This window comes from Aphelocoma coerulescens, chromosome 7 (assembly GCF_041296385.1).
Source record: "Aphelocoma coerulescens isolate FSJ_1873_10779 chromosome 7, UR_Acoe_1.0, whole genome shotgun sequence".
NCBI lineage: Eukaryota > Metazoa > Chordata > Aves > Passeriformes > Corvidae > Aphelocoma > Aphelocoma coerulescens.
The window spans coordinates 16,070,853-16,094,222 of NC_091021.1; the positions used below are offsets into that span (position 1 = coordinate 16,070,853).

Genomic DNA, 23,370 nt, shown 5'->3' on the forward strand with positions numbered 1-23,370 from the left:
GTATTTTTATAATCCTACTAACATCTTTACAATATTACCGTAACTATTATGTTTAATTTTGGGAATGCTTTGTTTCTGGCTGATGTCAATATATTTGCCTTATAGAATGAATTTATCTCAGTAGCCACCAAATGGTTACAATACAGAAGGCATTTTCCTGCACAATTCTGACATTTTGCATCAGTCTGTTTCTGAGCTGGTCATTTGTCAGAAAAGTGAAGCATACTTCTCTTCTTGGACTCTCCATTTAGCATTAAATGATTTGGGATTGTTCAAAATGTTGGGTTTAGGGTGAATTTCCCATTGACAATAAGTTATAACAGTGCATTGATTTGGACTGGAATTTTTTTTTTAAGTTAGTGCCTTTGTGGAATGAGAAGTAATGCATGGTGTTAGGTGGTGATCAGAGTCCGAGTGCTTAGAATTTTTACCTTGTGGCCTCTTATAAACTAATGTGTGGATCACATATAATACTTGTCACAGAGAACAACTGGCTTTACATGCCCTCTATGTGAAATTTTAGCTTATCTAGATGTGGGATAATACTGGTTTGAGCTAAAATGTGAAACGATAGTTTCATACTCTGGTCTTTTGAAGTTTTTAAAATCTGAAGTGTCTGTAGACAACATCACTAAATTTTAGCCTAATTGTGTGTCCTTGTCTAATAATACGATTTTTGGACAAAACAACACTTCAGTTTTGTGTAAACAGATGGCTCCTTAGCCCATTAGTTTATATGCATTCTCTGTTTTCTTAATTATGGTGTAATGAATTTTTTTTGGTGCTATATAGATTCCTAACTTCCATGGGACTGGATGATCGTTGTGGCTCCTTTCCAACTCAGCATATTCTGTGATTAAATCATGGGACTTTTAAGAGGCAACCTTTCTCTGTTGGAGTCACTGTATTGAAAGGCTGAGAAAAAGAAAAATTAAACTCGCCCCAATTAAATTTTCATCTCCTAAGGATAGATATGAACAAACGGAGGGTTTAGATAATAGGCTTCTGTCTTCCATAACTACAAGTACTGTTCTTTTTGCAAGCTTTCAATCCATATATATAGTTCTTAGAATTTAATAAGAACTTAGTTCAAAAAAATGTTTTTACGTGGAAGAATGGTAATCCTTTGCTGCTGAAACAGTACAGTAAAATTTCAAAATTACCCCAGTAGAACAAGCTTGTAAAAGTCTTTAAGCCTGTTTGCTCTGCAGCTATCTGTGCATATCTGTGTAGGGTTACAGAAGATGAAATCCAAGATGTTTGTTCTATAGTATGGCAAAATGTGTTTGAATTCTTAAGACATTTTCATTTCACAGTAATATATGCTGAGTAATTTAAACTTGTTTGCTGCAATCTCCAAAGCCCTTGACATTTTGAATGTCTCAATTATACCAGTTGAACTTAGTCTTCTGTTTCTGCATTTTTCTTGAGGTATTACCATTACTTAAGTAGTAGTTTTCTTTATTCTTTCAGTGAACTGCCATGTTACCATTTTAAGACCTGCAGAACTGATGATCTCCAGCTGGCACATTTTCACTTTCATGCCCACATCTCTTTAATGACCCAACACTGTTTTAACTTTTTCAATGAGCTTTTGAGGAACAAGTTGATGATCTGGGTTTACTTGTAGTATGGTGTTTACATCCTGAGAACTTTAACACAACAATAACATTTTTCAAACAGTTTAAGCAGAAGCTTAAATAGTCAAAACATACTATTTTTGTGTATATGAAAGTCACTGCACTCTAGAGAGTCTGTACCCTGATACGATGCCTAAGAGCATGGAAAAAAAGGCAAGACAAGTGAGAACAAAATACTGAAAAAAATAGTATTCTGCTTCACACTCCCTATGAAAGTGTTGTACTTGCTATAAAAATCCTGAAAGACAACTGAGGAATTGTATAGTCAGGTTTTTAGTGCCTCCAGAGCATCCATTCAATATAAGAACATGAATTGTTTGAGAGAAATACTTAGGATGCTACTTACCATTTTGAACTAAATCAGAATATTTCAGAGTTTTTTAAGACTCAGGATTGTGCTTTTCAATTTTCTTTACATTAACCATTGCTATTGTCAATTTGAATGTTAGTCACAGTATCTCTTCTATATATCTGAAATATACCACATTTTTTTTCTTCTGTTTTATGACTGATCCAGCCCCACAAACTGTGACCAGAGCTCTGCATGAAATTGTATCATTAAATGTGTCCAATGCATGAAAGATCACTAGCTGCAAAAATGCACCATTGATGGTTTAAAAGCAGACAATCTTACTACTAATTTTTGTGGTTTTAGTCTTATGTCTTACGTATTCTTCAAGGTCACGAGTTACTCTCGGAGTTACAACAGCGTCGATTCAATGGATCTGATGGAGGGGTCTCCTGGTCTCCCATGGATGATGAGCTGCTGGCTCAGCCACAGGTCATGAAGCTGTTGGACTCCCTCAGAGAGCAGTACACCCGCTACCAGGAAGTTTGTAGGCAGCGAAGCAAACGCACACAGCTAGAGGAGATTCAGCAGAAGGTAATGCAGGTAAGCTCGGAGTTGTTCTTGAATGCTCCGAGGCAGAGCTTTGAGCTCCAGCCCCAGCCTGTGCTTTCTGCAAACTAAAACTTAGAGGGGAGACCGTCATGTCTCCCATCACTCCACAAATGCCAGCATGCTAGTTTTACTCAGCGCTTCACATTGTGGCTGCCACAGTGACTTTCCAAAGGCTGTTCTGATACGTGGAGGTTGTTCTAAATGTGCTCTCTTGCCCTGGGGCTGTCCCCTTGCTGCACACTGCCACTGTGCATGGCTGCGTTGTTGGAGGCGCAAATGCCTGCCCTGCTGGCAAAGAGAGGAACATTCCCAAGTGAGACACCTTTGTCTGAGAGTCAGCTTTGCTTGAGAGTGGAAAACCTTCCCCTGCCCATGTCATTTAAAGTTCCTATTACTGAAGATAAGCCATTATTCCTATATTTGTGTGATGCTTGAGGGCTTAACCTAAGCTAAAGTGCTTAAACTCTCTGTATTTCAAGGATACCCTGACAAGAATGAGTATAAACCTCCTAATCAATTGCGTGTTAAAGCTCATGATGAACTGGTTTGGTCCTTTGGAAGCAGGCATGTAATTAGTACTTTCAACATTTTCTCAGCAGAGTCTCAGTAGAGAAAATCAAGGAAATTGAATTAATTTATTTTTTTTGTGTTTATCACTTGAAATTAGATTTGTATAGTTTTAAGATTCTGTATAGTTTGAATATGCAGAAAATGGAATAGATAATTACTTTTAACCTTGCAACATTGGCATTTCTAATGCATGTGGAGCGCAAGTCAAGTACTTGCACTTTGCAGAATTGTAGATATGGGTAAAAATAAAAACTAATCAATTTTGTGATGTCTAGCAGTGAAAACAGAAATCTACTGAGGAGATAATTTTAATTTCTATAATAATTCAATTACTGCAAAAAATCTAAAAAGCAAATGTGATCTATTGGTATATTGAGCTGGAAATATTAAACATACATGAGAGATTAATATAATCCTATACAGAACATATCACCACACATATCAGCACAGCTGTGGGTATAATCTGGTGAGATTTTTTTTCCTGTGTTAAAGTTTTAGTGGTTGAACAAGATGTGATTTATATTTCACTTTGGTAAACTGACATTGTTAATGCATTTAAATAGAATTGTTTACCATTACTCAGCCTCATTTTGCAATATTTGTAGTAGAAATAGTTACTTGTTTGCTCTGTGTACACTACAGATGTTACCTGGCAAGTGAACTGAGTTTCAGTACACAGGAAAAATGTGTTTTGCTATTTTACCAAACTAATCAGTTTTATAAAGTTGCCCCAGAGAGGGCAGCTGCTAAGCAGTAGCCTTGTACTCTGTTTCAGACTTGCATGAGAACTGTCATTTCCATGTGTAAGTTTTCCAGGCCACTCTGACCTTAGAGGGGGACATCTGGGTCCCTTCACTTCTAGGTCAATTCCATATTTAACCTGTAACAGCTGTGCAGAGGTGCTGAGCACAACAGGAAGTTTCTCTTTAAACAAAAAGGACCTGCAACTGTAGGGTCTTAATTTGTCCTAGAAATTATAAAAGCAAGGAAGACTCAGGATGCTTTTGGAGCAACAAATACACGCTTTGAAACAATGCTTCACATGGGGCAAAAAAGGGCAGTGGGAAGGCAAACACATAATGACTTAAAGATAGAGTGAATTGAGTAGTCTTCTGTACCAATAATTATTCTTGATTACTGTTGCAGTGCAGTCTAGCAGCACTAGGGAAATGGTCCAATTAGTCCCTGTTTCATTTGTCTTCATGGTTATGGGGTTACATTGTGTATTGCATTATGTTTTCTGAAAATCTGTGTGAAGCTGTTTTGTGATCAATGTTTAAACAAAAGTCACATGAAAGAGAGGAAGCTGGCTTCCTATGCTTTTTTAATAAGGTTCAGAATCTGGAGGTATTCCTGCATTTCCTTACTTCAGGACTCCAGCAGTAAGTGACTTCTGCACTTGGTTTCATCGCAGCTATCTCTGTCTTCCAGATAGTTAAAAATTTATCAGGAAATTTTTCCATAGATACCATCTGATAATTCAAATTTGTGTAAGGAAACCAAAATTTGAGATATTCTGCTTTGCTTTGAGTAATATTTACATTAAAAAAAGTAGTTTCAAAATAATTATAATAGTAGAAGAAATAAAATACTGTCGTCCAAAGTTGTATTGCTGTGACCCTGCAAAGACAAATTCCATGAGATGTGGCCACAAAAACTCTGTAACAGGTTTGTTACTTGAATAGACCAAGTTGGTGTGTAAGTTTAAATTTGAAATAAGTATGTATCCTGTACGTGAGTGTTTGTATATTCAGCAAAAAAAGGAGAAAGCTCTCAGGTGTGAGGTTGAATACAGATGTGCATCATAATCACTTGGGCAAAAAAAAATTCTGGTTTGAACACAAGAGGTCCATTATCATTGTGTTTTGAGTTCTTTTATTGACAAGGGATATGAAATGACAAGTGTCTAGAGGAAAAGCCTTGTTGTAGCTGAGACCTGTTTTCATGGAGCTGACAGACTAAGGTTAATGAAAAGTATTTTCTACTTAAAACTTTGAAGGATTGAATGGATTCAACAAGAAGACTTTTACAGAGCTGAAAAAGATCTGGTTTTTAAAAAACATATGCTTGTTTTTATTTCCGCTTGTGTTACAAAATTCTGTGTATACTAGTTTTTGTATAATTGATTTGCTACTTTTTTTAAATCATCTTTGTCTTACTGACAGGTAGTCAACTGGCTTGAAGGTCCTGGATCAGAACAGCTGAGAACCCAGTGGGGAATAGGAGATTCCATTAGAGCTTCGCAAGCTTTGCAACAGAAACATGAAGAGATTGAGAGTCAGCACAGTGTGAGATTTCCCATACTCTTTTCAAGTATCGAAATAATTCTAAATATATGCAGTTATGAGCAATGTATTTTGGTTATGAGTATCTAGGAATTTTGCATACTGAATGATGTAATGGGTTACATAGGAAATTGCCCAAGCAGTTATAGGACTAATATAGTCATTGTATTTGCATGTTATTAATTTTTTTTTTCCATTGTAGAAAAATACTGATTTCTATTTGTGATATTTCTTGGGTTTAGTATGTTACAGCAGCTCTTAAATTTTCATGTTGAGTAGAAGGAATACATTTACTTTTTCTTCCCTGCCAAAATGTCTGAGAAGTCCTGCACTTCTCAGGTGACTAATTTAATATTTTTCTTTATTAGACTACACTTAGCAGTAGCTGAAACTGGCTTAAGACTTTCATTGATCAAGAGTTTAGATATACTTTATGCTCATAATGAAATCATGAGGATGCTGTTTTATAACTACACTAACTTGATGCCTTTGCTTCTAATTTTGAATACTTCCTAAGCTTCAGTAGAATTTTGTCTTTCCATCAGATGATTAACTATAATTAGGTTATGAATATTTAGTGCTCCCAAAGGGAGTTTTGCTCACAGTGTTGTTCACCTTTTCTGACTTTCCTTGATGTGTAGACACTGGCAATTCTGTCCACTTTTCCTAAGTTCCCTTTACAGTCATGGCAACACAAATAGTCACTGGGTTACAGTTTTTCAGATGCAATATAGGGGGAAAAAACCCCAAACCTTTAGTCTGAGAAACACAGCACCCTAGACAGCAGTGGTTTACTTGCTAGATGCAGCAGTGTAGATGTCTGTGGTTAAGTAAATCCCATCTCCTCTCTTGTTGCTTCAAGCTCTTCACGCAGTGTGGAAGCCAGTACCTTCTGAAGTGTAAAACATCTTGCAGTTGAAGTCCTAATTGGAAGGAAAAAAAAGAAACCCACAAATACCCTAGACTACCTACTTCACTGACAAAAATAAATTTGAGTGTCTTTTAGTTATATCGGTATTTCAAACAGAAAAGAGAAAACAAGACTGAACATACTTTGTTTTCACTTGGATATCTATAGCAGAGAACTGTGATTTAGCTGGGACTAAATGCAGTCATTGAATTCCCACTGAAGTTTTCAGGCTGCCTTACAGTGTGCTAAAGCACTGGCAGCATGGAACACAGCTTGGTTCTCAGGTGCTGGCAGGAGTCTACAGAAATACAATACATTTTTTCTGACTATTTTATACCAAAAGAAGTAATTGGAAGACCGCTGCCCTACCTTAAATTTAGATGTTTAGAGATTAAAACCATTTTATGGCAACAGCACTAGAAAAATGTGCTTTACGTTTTTCTTTGATTTTTAGTGTATGGTTCCTCTTTCATTGTTTTCCTCTTTTTTCTCTCCTAATAATTGAATTGACAGTTCATATGCTTGCTCTCTTTCATCACCTTCTGTTTATGTTGATTATAGTATTTTGAAGAGACTTGCAAAAATGTTTGATTTGTTTTGAAGATGCGTTTTTACTTCAATTTACTCTGAAGTGAAAAACTAATTTCCATAGGATACGTTTTTGTTTGGGTTTTTGTGGGGAGAGGGTGGTTGGGTTTTTTGGGGGGGTTTCATTTTCTGATAGTTTTATTCACAAGCAATACACTAGAACTGTTGGATTTGAGCAGGGCTTTTCTCCGTGGGTTTGAGCTGTTACATACAGCTGTGCCTAAGTTCTCCCACGGAAAAGGTCAGAAACACACTTTTTATACCTGGTTTGCTGGTGTCTTAATTTTACCGATAACATGATCAAAATAAATTACTGCAACTCTTACTTACTCTAATGCTAAAAATAAAAACAGCAACCAAACCCCTAAACGTTATTAATCTAAAATTTTTTTGACTTCTCATATTATAGTTGATTTGTCACGCTCATGTGGATTTGTATGTTCAGTGTCAAAGAGCTATTTCTGTGATTTTGCTGAATCTCTCTATCCTTAGTACATGTGTCACAGTGGAAGATGTTTTCACATTATGTCATCATAGTTACCCCTTTTGGGACAGATGAGAGGTTTATTCTGCTCTTAAATGTTTGACTGATTGCTAATTTAACTTTTTCATTACTTTCTCTTTTTTCCCCTCCTTGCTCTTTTCATACTCGCTTTTTTTCTGTGAGCAGATGGTAGAGGCAGCTTTGGGTAAAAAGAAAAAAAATTCAGAATATGGATATTTATACTCCGGTTTGCATGATTCGTAAATAAATGATGCAAAAGCCAAAGACATAATTTACAAAATTCCAAACATCCCAATAGGAGCGAGACAAGAATACAAATTAAATCAAATATTGTAAACCATTAGATGGTGCTATTCCATAGAAATGCAGAGGACACTTCAAGGTCAAAATTAGAGCTGTTGAGCAAACACATTTTGCTTTACAGGCATCTCAGACATGCAGGATGTGAATGTGATCTGGATGTATCAGGCTGTTTTTAAATCTCCCCAAATTGTTAAATATTTGAACTATTTTCCTCTGCAAATACACCACCAGGACAAGATAACTAACTCTTATGTATGTATTCAGTAATCAAGCCATGTGAAATCCAAATCCACACATTTTGACTTGAATAATATAAAGCTTTCCTTAAATAAGAAACAAGGATAATTTTGACGTTTCTGAGCATGGACACACTTTTATTCAGAAGATAGAGATTACTTCTACTTTGTCAACAGCAGTGTTTTTTTGTAAATATTTTAAGGAAATTATTGCTAGTTTCAATCACTGAAAGTAACACCTGGATAGTCCTGTGAACAGCTTTTTATAATGGCTGATCACTTGGCAAAAGGTCTTTTATTTCAGTAGACCACTACAGCCATTTAAGCACTAGAAATTTGTTTAAAAATGGTGGAATTCCTCTTTTGGTGGAGGTTTGTGCTGGGACTAGGAGCCATGCCTTGTACTTCTCTCATCTTTCTACAGTAATTTTTTTGTACTACACCACATATATTAACATATACTAAGCACTTTATTGAGAGTTGATTTGAAATCAGGAATATTTTTTCTTTCTCTGTGACATGTCATAGTGCAATCTGTAATAACCTCCTTTTTCAGTCTGATTATTTATTAGCCTGCAGTTGCATGTATGCCATTTAAGAGAAATAAAATTGTATTTGGCATTTTTAATTCTTCATCTTCTTGTGTTTCTAGGAGTGGTTTGCTGTTTATGTTGAACTTAATCAGCAGATAGCAGCTCTTCTAAATGCAGGGGATGAGGAAGACCTTGTGGAATTGAAAGCATTGCAGCAACAGCTGAGTGATGTGTGTTACAGGCAGGCCAGTCAGCTGGAATTCAGGCAGAACCTGTTACAAGCAGCACTTGAATTCCACAGTGTTGCCCAGGATGTAAGTGTTTCTTTTTAATTTTTCACAGGCTCGTCTGTCAATAAATTAGTACCTTAGTATTGTAAATGTTGAATAAATTGGAAAAGTGTCCAGGGAGGTGAAGGGAAATATGTCACTTGGAAAATGCTGTAAGTCATAATTTACTGTAATTGGAACACTGAGAAAATTGGTTCCCCCTTTTTTAGGAGGGAAATACTGTGTGATATGTCTTACATTTCAGTGTTTGAAATAAAAAGGTTACTAGTTGAATAGTTAATTTTTTGCCCCTCTTTTTTCTTTTTATTTAGAGGCCTATGCATTAATTGAACTGGAATTTGCTGTACGTTTCATAGTTTCTTTTTTTGAATTGGCATATTCCTTTCCTATACTCTTCTTAAAAAACAAGTAGAATCTTGGCTTCCTACTCTCCCACCATCTAGGGATGTATGCTCTTGGAATTCTGCAAGGCAGATGGGTCGTTTATCTTTCATCTTGACTTTCATTTCCTATAGCTGCAAGAAAAAATTTGAAAATGACGAATTTCCAAACATTTAGAATATTGTAGACCCAACCATCTGAAGCTCAAACTTCTTTTTAAATATCAGCATTTATGTTGTTCTTACATTTTAGTTGTCTCAGCAATTGGATGGTTTACTAGGAATGTTGTGTGTGGATGTAGCACCAGCAGATGGAGCATCAATTCAACAAACATTAAAACTACTGGAAGAGAAATTGAAAAGTGTTGGTAAGCAAGATATTTCTGCATTTGAGACACACACATTCTAATGAATGCATTACAGGGGGAACAAACAGTAATCCCTTTTAAAAAATCACCAAAAAAGCAGGGGAAAAAATACTGCCACTTCTGATTCCTCACTATGTAATGCTCCACTGAACTACTCTGGACTGGCTTATGCCATCTACTGTATAGTAGTTCTGTTTGGGGAAATGATCTGGAACTGTTTTCTTTTAAATTTTTTGCATCTAATATATATATTTGTTATATGACATTATCATGCATTTCATTTGTAAACAAACTTCTTTCCCCCATTAATTTTCTTTAGTATCTTGGGATAATAGTGTTTAGATGATCTTTTTGTCTCTAGAACTGACCCCTTGATGATTAAGTTTTTATCCACTCAGTTTTAGAATGCTTGTACTGAGTGTTTTGCAGTAGCTTTGAATGCATGTGTTAATAAATGGCACGTTGAAGGTTGTTACACTGTCAAGCATAAGGAATTAATTATTTCAGTTGGAAGTGATCTACAGTGATCAGCTTGTTCATTAAGTTGTGGGAGGGAGAGCTGCAAAGAAAAATCATTTGTGGTAGAAGTAGTTATGATTGGAATATAACAGTTTGATGCATAAATGAGATACTCCTTCAGGAAAACAGATAGTAGAGCTGCCAAATAAAAGATGTAAGAGCAGATCCCAAGGGTTGGCAAATTTCAGTGTAGAAAATTGTATCAGCCATATCAGGTGTATTATGAAGCAGTAACTTCTGGCAGCAATGGAAGAACACTTAGGCTACAACTGTTTAGCAGTGCTAAACATTTTAGGAATTGTGTAACTGTGTGGATGAAAGACATTAATTAGCTATGTATATACTGAGAAACTGACTTGCTGTCAGCTTTGATTACCTTTCTTGTTATCTGCTAGGTCATAAAATATCAAAGCCTTAGTTCTTTGTTAATATAGACAAATGCTCACTCAAACTTGAGTTGGAAAGGGCAGTGAAAGACATAGCAATGTCCTTTTCATTTTGCACGTTCCAGTCTTCATCCGTGTATGATTCTGTTGCATTTTATCTCTCTCCATGGAGGAAAACCATCAAATTTATGAGTAACCATTGACCTTTTTTTTTTCCTTTCTCTTATTAGACTTAGGGTTGCAAGGCTTGCGTGAGAAAGGTCAAAGTCTTCTTGATCAGATATCTAACCAGGCATCATGGGCCTATGGGAAAGATGTGACCATTGAAAACAAAGAAAATGTGGACCATATCCAAGGAGTAATGGAAGATATGCAGCTTAGAAAACAAAGGTAAGAACAACAATTCTAGTCATTAAGATTTTTGTGTGTTAACAAGTCACTTTATATACAATTTAATTTGTTTTAAAGAGCCCATTTTGTTTTATGTTCAGTTAAGGGATGTAATCAAACTGTAATTTATATTTGTAGTATATTTGAATGGGACAGAAGCTTCCCTGACTAATCTGTTGTAGCATGTTCCTAAAAACAGGCACCTTTTATATTTTGGTACTGGATGGAGTGTTTGAATGCTTTCCTGTGCTTGTTAATGCTCAAAAATTATACATTTCTTTTATATGGAGTTACAAAAATATGCAAGAGGCATCTTTTATATTATCAGTTTCAGATGGAAGTATAATATGACTACAGTAGTGGTGACGGGTGCAAAATCACCTATTAACGCTTATTTATCCTCTTTATCACAAGCTCTAGTCTTTGAGTATGGCATTTTCATTCCTGAAGATAGGAAGACTAATGAGATGGTGTTGGAGGGTTCAGGGTACAAAATGGAGGCACGGATTTCAGTTTTCAAAGTGTGGGGGGTTGTGAATTCTGGAAAATTAGAGAGTGTGGGGGATGAAGTTGCAGTTGAGAAAAATGTTGGAGAGAGTTGAATTTATAAGAAGGATGGATTTTGCCATCATCATCTTCCTCCAAAATTTGGTTATTTTTAATTAAAGATGTAGTAGTACTGGATATTCTGTGGTACTCCTTTTTTGTTCTACTCAACAGTGTGAAAGAATTAGATGCTGTTGCCAGTATTACTGCTGGAAACCCTGAGACAATGTAATACTGTCCGTAGAAAGGACCTGAAGTTCAAGGGCATTGGCTGAGCAAAAGAGTGCCTCTAGGCAACAGCAAGGTCATCAAATGAGCATCAAATTGCCCATTTTACAAATTAATTCTACTATTCATAAATTGTTTTCTTAGGGAGCTTAGTGCAAGAAACCATGTGTTTTGGTAATGCTTAGAGAAAATACTGTTTTACGTATGCCCTCTGAATCCAATTAATTTAAGCAATACTTGTGTTTAGGGAGCCAGCTGCAAAAAGCTACAGAGGATGTGTCACTGTGCAATAAAATGGCAGCTGGAATTCTGTATTGAGAAAAGAGGTGTATATGGGAGAAGGAAAGACTTTATATACACAGTAATGGACTCTGAATCAGCTGTGAACTCAAAGATAAACATTGGAAAATTTACAGAAGTTGCTTTCGTGTTCAGTCATACAGGGAAAAGCAAGTAGAATGCTAAGAATTGTTAGGAAAGGGATAAAAAACTGAAAGAAGAATGTCATTGTGTTGCTGTAGAGATTGGTAGTCCATTTTTGTTTTGTGTTGCACAATTCTGGTCCCTATTCTCAGATGGGTTATAGAATTGTGGGAAGTCAATTAGAGGACTAAAACATCAATAAAATTTCCAGACAAAGGTATGAAGCAGCTTTCAGATGGTGAATGATTGAACAAAGTTCTTTAGCCTGGATGAAAGACAAAAAAGTAAAAGGACTAAGTATCTCTCAGTAGCATGTAGTAATATTTTTTGCAAGGCCTAATTATATTTTTTTCTGAGTTCTCTTGAATGTTTCTTGTTATTTACATACACATGTATTTTAATGGAGTTTTTTAGGGGCATTTTGCTGCTTTATTTATGCTTTGAACCCATAAGCAATTTTCCTGCATTATTAGAGCAGCCAGTTTCCTTTCTGTAAGCATTACAGGACATGTAACAAAATGCAGCATTGCTAACAAACTGTTCCTTGGAAGTGCTTATGTTTGTAACCAGTTTGGAAAAAATCATGCACACAGTCTTTTGCATTTGCTTATAAGGCTGACTGCTGTTGACATTAGTAATTCCATTTGCACTGAACAGGAGCATGAGTCTTGCTGTCTACTTAGGAGGCTCTGAAACTGAAGTGGAAAGCATTCTGCTAAATGTATTACCGTAGCTCTTTCTGTGGAAAGAGAAAAACTTTCAATACTTATTTTGGAATTCTGGAGAAAGAACTGCAAACTATGTTCAATTCAGAGCAAGATAATTAGGGTTAGTTTTTATATCAATTCGATTTTGAAATGCTTCCTGACAAGAACAGTGAAGGACATAATCATATAAGGGTTCAGGTATTACCACCTTTAGTAAGCTAAAAAGAAAAATGGAAAAATGTCCATTTACAGTCCTCATTGTATTCATCAAGAAAACCTTGCCCCCAGCAAACAATACAATTCAGAATTATGCGAAGTTGAAGCCAACTGATGCCTTTTCCTGGTCTTAAAATCAAGAGTCATACACGGTTAGAAGGGGAAAAGGGATTTTACCTTGGTGTTTATTTTAAGGATCCTTAGGTGTACACATCCAGGTCATATGCATCGAGATGCACCTGCCCAAGTATGTCCCCCCCAACATTGGGTATAACATTATAGGTTTTACTAATTAGCATATCTATCAAAGATTCCCCAATGAGAGGCTCAAGTGAGCCCCCCTCCCCAAGGAACCTTCCCCTGGATGGTTCTATCTTGGTTTACAGAATGTGTTCTGGAGAGGACCTTGGGGTCTGGGGCACACTGATCTCTAGCTACAAAGCTTCTAAAATGTTTAGTCTCTCAGCTTGACAAACAAGTCCAAGAATGTAGGGAAAAAGCACTAGGAATACAGAAGTTGTAAAAAGGTATAACAGGGGTATAAAAGAAAAGGCAAAAATCTTCATGGCATCAAACTTTCATCTGAATTTTAGTAGGATAAAGTCTGTCCTAGCCACATAAGCCTCTGTGTGGCAGACCTTACCAATGCAGCAAGGTAAGGAACCTGCGATGCTGCTGCAAGACCTTGTAGCTGTCTTGGTGTTACTGCCTCCAGCTTAGCCACATCAGGAATCTTGAGGATCATGATTTTGGTGACTTGGAGTGCTCAGTTCTACTTATTGCAAGTTCCTTATTGTTCTCTGAGGCATTAGGTATTTTGGCCAAGCTAAGCAGCTGTGATCACCTTTTCATGAACACTTGTGTCTTAATGTTTCTCACTTGAAAACGTTGTCAAATTCAGATTGTTTTGTGTCTGCTGTACATGGGTTGATGAGTCTTGCTGTGCTGCTGTTTAAGGTGTGAGGATATGGTGGATGTGCGGCGACTGAAGATGCTTCAGATGGTGCAGTTATTTAAATGTGAAGAGGATGCTGCTCAGGTATGGAAATACCTCTAGAATTTCAAAATTCTGGTCTTTGTATGTAATTTACAGGGGCTGGTAGTTTTACAGTATTTTTTTTTGTAACTTTCAAATGTAGTTTTATTTAGGGAATATGTACAGTGAAAATAAAAGATGTAGCAATATCTGAGAATAGTATATTTGGTGATTGCATGCGTGATCTACCAGCTTGTGACAGCTCATTTAACTTTTTTTCTGTATCAAAAGTATATGCTAGCACTGAAGTAACATCACCGTCCTGGATTAATTTCTTTTTAATATATTAGTTTTTATTCTTTTGGCTTGTTTTTAAGGCGGTAGAATGGTTAAGTGAACTGTTGGATGCTCTGCTGAAGACACACATCCGACTGGGAGATGATGCTCAAGAAACAAAAGTTCTGCTGGAGAAACATCGAAAATTTGTTGATGTTGCACAGGTGAAATGTAGTTTTTTGGGGTTTTTTTTGCAGTATGGTGTTTGTGCAGTTTCACATCCTCTCCTAAACAGAGTTTCTAGTTAAACAGCTGTCACTGGTCTTCCTGGTTTGCCTCAATGCTTGAATGAAGAAACTTATTGCTGAAGTTGGCAATGGGGCTAATGAGATGTTGCAGTTCCATCAAGAGCAGCAGTGCTGCAGTTTACTACCTTAGTTAACCTTCACACAGGCAGTGCAAACAACCGAAGTTTGTTGGCTTTTGTGAAAGATATATTTCAAACAGTCTTTAAAATGACTTTTGATGAACTGGGCCTTTGTCAGGTGCTTTGTTAGTTGTTTACTGCTTTTAGGAGTGTCTCATTTGGACTTGTTAATTAACAGATGGGATATTTTCTAATTCCACCTGTTAACACTGGAACTGATTTTCTCTTTTGATGAATAAGAGTTGAGGATGACAGGAGGGTCATTTGCTGTTCAGTGATGGGCCTCAGTGCACCTGGATGCTGGGTGACAGTGAAGTCAGTGAGACAGTTGTGTCAGCAGTGGATACCAGGTATCCCTTGTAAGATCCAGACAGCTATTCAGAATTTTTGGGAAGCACTCCTCTTTTGCCAGTGTGAACACTAGACAGCAGGGGATATTGGATTTTTTTTAAGAGTGAAAGCACTGTTCGGTCGTTAAAATTTTATTCCTACTTCGTCAGCATTTTGTAGTAGACCAGATTAGTTCAGCGTACTTGGTGAACTTAAATTGTAGAGCTTCCATAAACTTGCCTGCTGTAGCTTTAAGATGCTATTTCACCTGCAAGTTAAGTACAGAGTTTTTACATGCACTTACTCTCCCATCCCCTCCAATTTTTAGAGTACTTACGATTATGGGAGACAGTTACTGCAGGCAACCGTGGTCCTGTGCCAGTCCTTGCGATGCACTTCAAGGTCCTCAGGGGACACACTTCCCAGACTGAACAGAGTGTGGAAACAGTTTACAGTGACTTCTGAAGAAAGAGTGCACCGGCTGGAAACAGCTGTTGCATTTCATTCAACCGCTGAAAAGGTGAGTGTTGTGTTTTTTAAGAAGAAAAATTTCTAATCTCAGTTTAAGCAAACAAAATGTAAGAAATGATTGCATATATGTGTATATTTACCCTTTTTAAATATTAAAAAAAAAAAAAAAAAGAAGAATTGAAGTATATTTTTCTGACTGTTAACTTCAGTACTTAATGTAATAATTGTTCATATACCTATGTTGGTATAGAGCCTGCTTAGCACAAAGGAGAACAGCCCTCTTCAATGGGAACTCTGATATTGATGATAAAGCATTTCTTTGTGTCTTTTAGACTGTAATTCTTAAAAGCCAGGAACACTTCTTTGTGCAAGGTATGCTACAGAGCTGTCAGGTCATTTACGTTCTTGGGAGAGTTAAAGGTGTATTGCCCTTTAAGCTGTATGGATTTTGGTTTTTTACTTCTCACAAACTGTAAATGAGGGCAGCTCTCGCCACTTTAGCTTCCACACATGCTGTCTTGTTCCATCTTGTAGTTTGCACCTGGGGGGAGTTGAACTTCTTCTTGAGCACACCTCTACCTTGGTATGGTTTTCAAACTCCTATAACTACATGTCTTACTGCTGCACCCAGTCAGGTGATGTGAGAAGCTACAGAGGAGGATGAGCAGTCAACAACGTGATGAGGAATAGTTGCCATTCAGTAACAGCTTGCTGAAGGGGGAAAATGTTGAGAGTTTTCAAATGCTTGAATTTGAGACAATGTCTTTTAATGTAGACCATGAGGGGTAAGGCCTTTTTGTCCACAGCCGGTTTTTTGTGAAGCGATATGTTTTCAAAAAGCCGTTTAGGGTATGTATCTCAAATACACACAATTTTATTGCCAATAAGTGCAAAAAATGCAAATCTTGCACATGGTAAAATAGATTCATTCTGCCGTTGAAGGAGAGCAGGGATTCAGAGTTGATTCATACGCTCCTTGGTTTTATTAATTTCTTATTTGTAGTAGTGGAAGATACTTCGAATTTGCAGGCAGTGGGAGTTGATGGAAGTTCACAAAAGCAGAAACATATCATATATGCTTCCAGAGATTTACCTGATACCAAATTAAGTGTTAGTGGTTCATAAACTCCTAAAAGAATGGAATCTCTTAATCCATATTACGAGCATTCTTTCTTTATTGCAGTAGTTAATTGCTGGGTTTAGGCAGTCTTAAGTTTAAAGAAAGTAAATTAAAGGCTGACAAAACAATGCTCTTGTTCAAAAACCATAATTCTCCTTTCATTATCAGACATATATTAATGAGTCTGTGTGGAAAATTGACTGATAATGTCTGCGCTGCATTGGAAAAAGGTGAGAAGTGGAAGAAAATACATTACTGAGTACTAGCATTGGGTCACAATCCCATCTGGTAACCCTTGTGTTCAGACTTTTGTAGTCCTACCTGTTCTGTGCCAGATGTGGATTTTAGTTTTGAAACATCTTGTAAGGGGCTCTTCAATAACCATGGTTTTTTACACTTTATGTGATTGTCTTTTATGTTTAATGATGTAGGTTACTATTCTTCTATTTGTTGCAAGAATATTGTCTAGGAAGACTATGATGGTAGCCCTGGACTATCTTCTTAATGGACCTTAATTGATATTTTCTTTTCGAGTTATATGAATATGTCAGTTGATCTCATGCAAATGTGGCAGTGAAAATGCCAAAAGAACGTTCACTCTGCCAGTTAATGGCACTTAAAAAACTACATACTATCCCTTGTGTACTTTATTCTGTATTTTCTTACTTTTTTTAAACAGATTTTGCAGGAATGTCCAGAGCAGCCTGAAGCTTTTAATGAAATGGATCAATTTGATGAAATTGAAGCAGTTGGGAAATCACTGTTGGACAGACTAACAGTGCCTGTAGTTTATCCTGATGGGTATGTAGAACATTTTTTCTAATGCCTTTGCAATAATGCTTTTGGTAAAGTTTTATAATAGTCTCATATGCAGAAGAATCCTGAAGGCATATTGCTGAAATAGAAAAGTGAGCATGTTGTTTTTAAAAAGTTTGAAATTGGACCTGCCTGCTTTCTGTGAAAAGATGGGAAAGAATTTTTAATGAGTGTTAGTGCACTGCTTTTTTAAAGTAGTGACTTTTTCACACTGAATAATTATTAGTTTCATGCATGCACAGTATGCAGAAGTAACAGAAGAATGACCAGTCCCAATCTCTTCTCCCTGAAAAAAAGATACCAGATGAGAATCATGGAATTTTGATTTATTTATTTGCAGTTCTGACTATCTTGAAGTCTTAAGCCAGTATATTGAAGATAAATTTACATTTGATTTATTCAGTAAACAAAACAGTACTTCCCTCGAGAAGTGTTGATACTAATTTTAAATTGGTAGCTCTCTTGAGCTATAAAAGCAAATCGAATTTGGAATTTCAGCCATAATAAAACTCACTTCTCTGTGTTTAATAACATATTGTTATGCTGAGCTTGTAGTTAACTTCTACATGTGTTACAGCCAAGCTGTGGAACAAGTCTCTGGTGTGTAGGATGCCACAGCATAATGGAAAAGGTCTGAAATCAGTATTTTGAATTAGAGGCTGAAAACCTTATGAGATAGCATCAGGCAACTGCATTAAGGTTACCTGAAGTCCTTCTGTAAAATACAGTTGCAGGAAGCTGGTTATGAAAATTTACTGTCATCTTATTTCCAAAATACCATATTCCTTCTGCAGTGTAGATCCTTCAGTAAGGAGTGCTAATCATGAAGGTGGACCCAGGCCTGAATTAGTAGTGCTTTTTACTGTTATTTCAAAAGTGTGTTTGAAAATAGTGGAGGATTTTATAGCTGTGGAAAAAAAAAAACCAAAACAAACAAAAGAAGACCCAAAACCAGATCAAGTAGTGTTTGTTGAAGTATTTTTGTTTAATTCTGTATAGCAGATTTTAGTGACCTGGCAAAAGTAGCAACTGTTCAATCCTGAACATTGTTTCTGATCCCTTTGGCATTTCAGTAGAGTTTTGCATATCCCCCTTCACAAAAATGGTATTGTTGCTGTGCTGTATCTCAGGACCCCCCTGCTCATCATCCTAGGCATTCTGGTTTTGAAGTGTTGACCAAACAATTTGCAAAGGTTTGCTCATTATTAGAAATAGTTTTAGAAATTTAAGAACATGCAAAATGTTATAAATGCTTGGGGGCATTTTCATCAGCCTGCTCACCTCTTCAGACTTTTTCCAGTGTCTTTCTGGAAGTTCAGGTCACTGTTCCCTGTCCTGCTCAAGGCTTCTGCTCTGTATCAGGAAATGCTGCGATCCAAGTGCAGTTATGTAGTCTGACCAGTTAACTTCTTAAATGTGTCTATTCCTGTCTGTCCACTTTTGCCTGTCTGAAAGTCCTTTGTTCTACTGCCATTTCCAAAGTGTACAGCTTCTCTGCTTTGCAACTAGATTTAATACCTGTTCTTCTGAAACACATATTCTGTTCAAACCCTCCCTTTGCTGAGAACTTGGTGACTGGTTTCCCTAACATTTCAGCTGTTCTTTGTTGCATTTGAATTACACAGCCAGGTGTTCTTTTCAGTTTGAGAGGTAGATGGCATAATTTGTCAGCATGTGGTTGACTTAACATGTGAAGAGTCCTTTAATGTGGCAATTTTATAAACTCAGAATTCATGTATAGACAAGTATCATAGATTGTCACAGTATGCAAAATTGTCAGACTGACTTGGGGGAGAGCCAGAGAAAGGAGGTAAGAAATAGTGTTGGGAAGTATCCAGTTGCACTTCTAGAATAGTGCCCTGCTGTTCAAATCACAGAATGTTTGGGTTGGAAGGGACATTAAAGATCATCCAGTTCCAATCCCCCTGCTATGGGGAGGGGCACTTTCCACTAGACCAGATTGCTCAAAGCCCCATCCAGCCTGGTGCTGTACACTTCCAGAGATGGGGCAGCCACAGCTTCTCTGGGCAGCCTGTGCCAGTGTCTCACCACCCTCAAACTTCTGTTGAGAGTATTTTTTGGCTATGAAAGGCTCATTGAGTATTTGTAAGAATTTCATCAAAATTTGCTGTCAAGTCGCATCACTTAAGCCTCTAAAGACTTTTAAAGGTGGCTTTTAAATGACAAGAGGAAAAAGTGGCTATTTTTCTTACCTGCTTTGTGTTTTTTACTGCAATTAACAGGTATATTCATGTACTGACTTACTTTTTTACTGATAATTTTTTGTGGTTTGGGTTTTTTCTAGGTCTGAGCAGTACTTTGGGAGCCCAAGTGATATGGCTTCTGCAGCAGAACACATTAGAGAGAAGATGAAGTTAGTTAGCCTGAAAAAGCAGCAGCTGAGACAACCAGAAGCCACAACCCCAGAGAGCTAATACTGACCTATGAATTCATAACAGGACTTCAGTTTATAATTCAGCATGTTGTTTGCATATTACAGAATTTGGTATAATATATTAAAATGCATTTCACAGCCGTTACAAGTCTCATCGTTTTTTCAACGTAAATGTTCTCAGCATCTTAATACTGCACATCTATCAAGCCATAATTATTTAACATGCTATGAAACCATAGACTCCAAGTATCTTATGAAAAGGAACTGTAAACTTTGCACTGAAATTTGCTGTACAGCTTTACCTGACCTGTCAGCTGCTTCTTAGTTAGACAGCTGATGCAAGCTTTGAGTGGTGCTAATTAAAGTGTTAGAAGTTCCATATTATGAAACTCTAGTTCTTTGCTTCCCCCATGCCCAGGTGATGTAGTAATTTTAGACTGTAGGGAAAGTTCCTGCAGTGTAGACTGTCGTAACCCTGTAATTTTAATTTGAAATACTTAAAAAAAAAAAACATTTTTATTGTGCCAGTATGCAACCTGCCCATCAGATCTTTGATATATCAAATTCATTAAACAGATGTTTTCCTATTTGTATTGATAATGTATTAAAAGCTGTTTGTGCTTAATAAAAATCATCTTTTTAAAATCTAAGAGAAATTCGTTCTGGTCTGTATTTCCAAGTATGGTTTATGTTACATTTTTTGATAAATGGTAGTAAAAATAATTACTCCCCCAATATACTTAGAAAGTCTGTATAATTTTTCTTATGAAATACATTGTGGCTATAAGGGAGCTGCTCTTGAAGTATTACTGATAGGTGCAAAAGTTCATGCTATTCTTTCTTTCTGATAGCAGTACTTGCACAAAATTAAGATGGTATTTGCATAAGTCAGTGTTACATTAATCATAGTTTTGTTCCCTTGTAAGACTGGCACGTGTCTCCTGTTTATTTCTAAGTCCTTTGTTTCCCTTTGAATGGAGTATCCTGAATAATGTGAATATCCCTGTTGGTACCTTTGTGGTTAAAGGTTTTCATGTAATGAAAGAGAAATTAACATGAGGTTCATAAACAACTTCAAATAATGGGATTAGTAATAAAAGGAAATTTATTCAGAGAAGGGAATTGGATTGAAACCAAATCAGCTGTGTGCACGGCTGGGTTAAGTTCTTAATCTTCAGGATGCAATCTGAATAGATTAATTATTATATTTTTGGAAGATGGTGTGGAATCTGACCATTTTAGGATACTGTGTGTGTAGCAAACAACTATAGGTCTAAGAACTTTGTTATCTCACTGTACTTTGCTCACAGTAAAGGTAGTGCTCTCTTCCTACAGGCATTGTTATTACTCTGCAGATTTTCTGATGAATCTGTCATTCAAATATTATATTTACTTATTTGTCTTTGTTTTCCACATTTTCTCCAGAGGAAAGTGATGTTTGAAGTAAAGCCATTTCTCTATTAAAAATTTCCAAATTAATGACTTACCTGTAAATTCAGTGAATAAAGGTATTTTTCCTCTTGAGGTATTTTGGCAGAGGAAATACAATTTTTTTTTAATGCACTTAATGCAATAGTACAATATTACATTAATATTAGTTTAAAACTAACTGAAGTTTTACAGACCTTATTTATAAAGAGACTTTTTTGATACAATCTTTTCAAATTTAATTTAGTTGCCCAGTTGCATTTGAGAAAGCTGATGTTACTATGGCTAATATTTGGAGGATATAAATTCATTTAGAAAGAACCCAAACATGAAAAGTATGCATATATTAAATCTAAAGTGCCAACACAAAAGTAAATTAATATAGTCATTAATAAGCATCGGGTCTCCAGTTCTGCAGCATTTGTAAATAGAATCGACTTACAGTAAATAATGGTCTGCAGTATAAAATCTCATTAAAATATTAGAGTAAGCAAGTATTACAAACACTTTAAATTATTTCCGGATTTTTTTTAAATTTTATTTTGGGGGTTTTAAAATTTAATTTTATTTTGTTTTTTAATTTAATTTATTTACTTTGTTTAAGGGCTTAATACTCTATGCAAACTCAGGGCAATATCAGAAGCTCTTCACTCATTCTTGTGACAGCTGCATGCACAACTTGGAACTGATGACTGCTCACCCTAGTAACCCTGATGTTAATTTTGTCTCAGTGTGTGTAGTCCAGTCTTGACGCTGCTCTTATCTGTCCTTTGACATTCCTAGGGGCCAGGGGATCCTGACTTCCACCTATTGACTCTAACTGAGCCTCTAATACAGCATCATGGGCTGTGCCAGCTTTTGCCCTCTCTGCTCTCTTCCTCTGGAATTCCTTGCCTTTAGGGAAATCAAGTGTCTGGGAAGTGCTGTTTACCATCACTTTGCCGTTTGCCCATATGTATCAGGAAAGAGGGCAAGTGATTTTCTAAGTCATGTTGCATGATAGTCTGCCAGATATTTCAAATCCTCTGAACTCAGACTTCCTATCTTACTGAAACAATGGAATAAACATCGTCTGTTAATACTGCTATTGAATGTAACTGCTTGAGAGGGATTTTTATGCTGGTCTTTACTCTTACTCTATCCTCTGTGATTGTACTTGCTACTGAACCTTTAGAAATAAACAACCTTTACTAGCACACAAAATCTATCAGATTCAGAGACATGCTAAAAAGCAAAAAGCCCTGCTCTCAAGTAATCCATTGTTATTTGTTTGTGCATTTACTACTGCAAACAGTAGTGGTGGCTCTACTTGTGGCTCTTGCTCTGCATTTTTTGGTTGCAAAAACAATTCAAACAATGGAGTTCCAAAAGATGCAAATAGTTTGAGTTTATTTAAAGTGAAATCACTTGCAGTGGAGGATACAGTGCTGCTAGGTGTGAGATGGGGAGATACCTACCAAAAGGGAAGGATTGATTGTCAGGATTGTAATTGTTACACCCCTTGGTACATTACAACTAATGACTTGGAAGTGATGAATTCAATCCTGTTCATGGTAATGAAATGAATACCAAGATTTTCTGTGTTCCTGTTAGCCAAGTTTGGATGTATTTGAAGTGTTTCAATATATGGTAAGTATTTTGTTAGCCTTGCTGGTAATACAATCCTGAGTGTGCTTTTTGTGACAGTGAATGGAAAGGCGATCGACTCGCTAAGTGCCATCCCTTTTTCTTGGGGCATCAGTTGCGCAGACCGACAGCCATAGAAAATGCTTATACCTACAAGCTGATTTATTGCAAAAGGTGTGTGGGCTGTTGTATTACTTTCCATAAAAATGTTTGGTGCTGTTCATTGCTTTACTTTATATTGTGTTTAGTAGGATTTATGGGGGTTACATTTTTCTTGGAAAAGAACAGATTTGAACCATGGAGGCTTCTATAGCTTTGTGAGAGTGACTGACAGTGTTCAAATAAAGCTACTCTAGAGGTGCAGCAGTGGGTGGAGGAGGGCTGTGTGCAGAGCAGGATCATATAGCACTTCTAATTCTGTCGTGCTAGCCAAGGGTATCAGTGCCAGCTGACAGGAAGATGAGGGAAAGGTTTTTTTTCCATCAGAGTAAAAAAGTAAAAGTGTCAGTAGGTCGCGATCACAAGGTGACGTTGTCATGAGCTTTCCACAATAGTAATAACATGTAATGGTGTTATAAGAA

The 23,370-nt window shown here is 36.6% G+C and overlaps 1 protein-coding gene across 4 annotated transcripts in view; it reads left to right on the plus strand.

The window, feature by feature from the left end:
• The window catches only part of SESTD1 (SEC14 and spectrin domain containing 1), a 54,023-nt gene extending 33,648 nt beyond the window's left edge, over positions 1-20,375 (plus strand). For 3 of the 4 annotated variants that reach the window (XM_069020517.1, XM_069020518.1, XM_069020516.1), the window contains 10 exons: positions 2,321-2,532; positions 5,277-5,399; positions 8,591-8,785; positions 9,395-9,509; positions 10,645-10,804; positions 13,882-13,963; positions 14,278-14,400; positions 15,262-15,453; positions 17,204-17,325; positions 19,646-20,375. In XM_069020517.1, coding sequence (XP_068876618.1) covers positions 2,321-2,532; positions 5,277-5,399; positions 8,591-8,785; positions 9,395-9,509; positions 10,645-10,804; positions 13,882-13,963; positions 14,278-14,400; positions 15,262-15,453; positions 17,204-17,325; positions 19,646-19,775 — 1,454 coding nt within the window. In that variant the 3' untranslated portion in view covers positions 19,776-20,375. The remainder of the gene's footprint in view (positions 1-2,320; positions 2,533-5,276; positions 5,400-8,590; positions 8,786-9,394; positions 9,510-10,644; positions 10,805-13,881; positions 13,964-14,277; positions 14,401-15,261; positions 15,454-17,203; positions 17,326-19,645) is intronic. The other variant, XM_069020519.1, reaches the window with a different exon arrangement.
• The last annotated feature ends 2,995 nt before the right edge of the window (positions 20,376-23,370 follow it).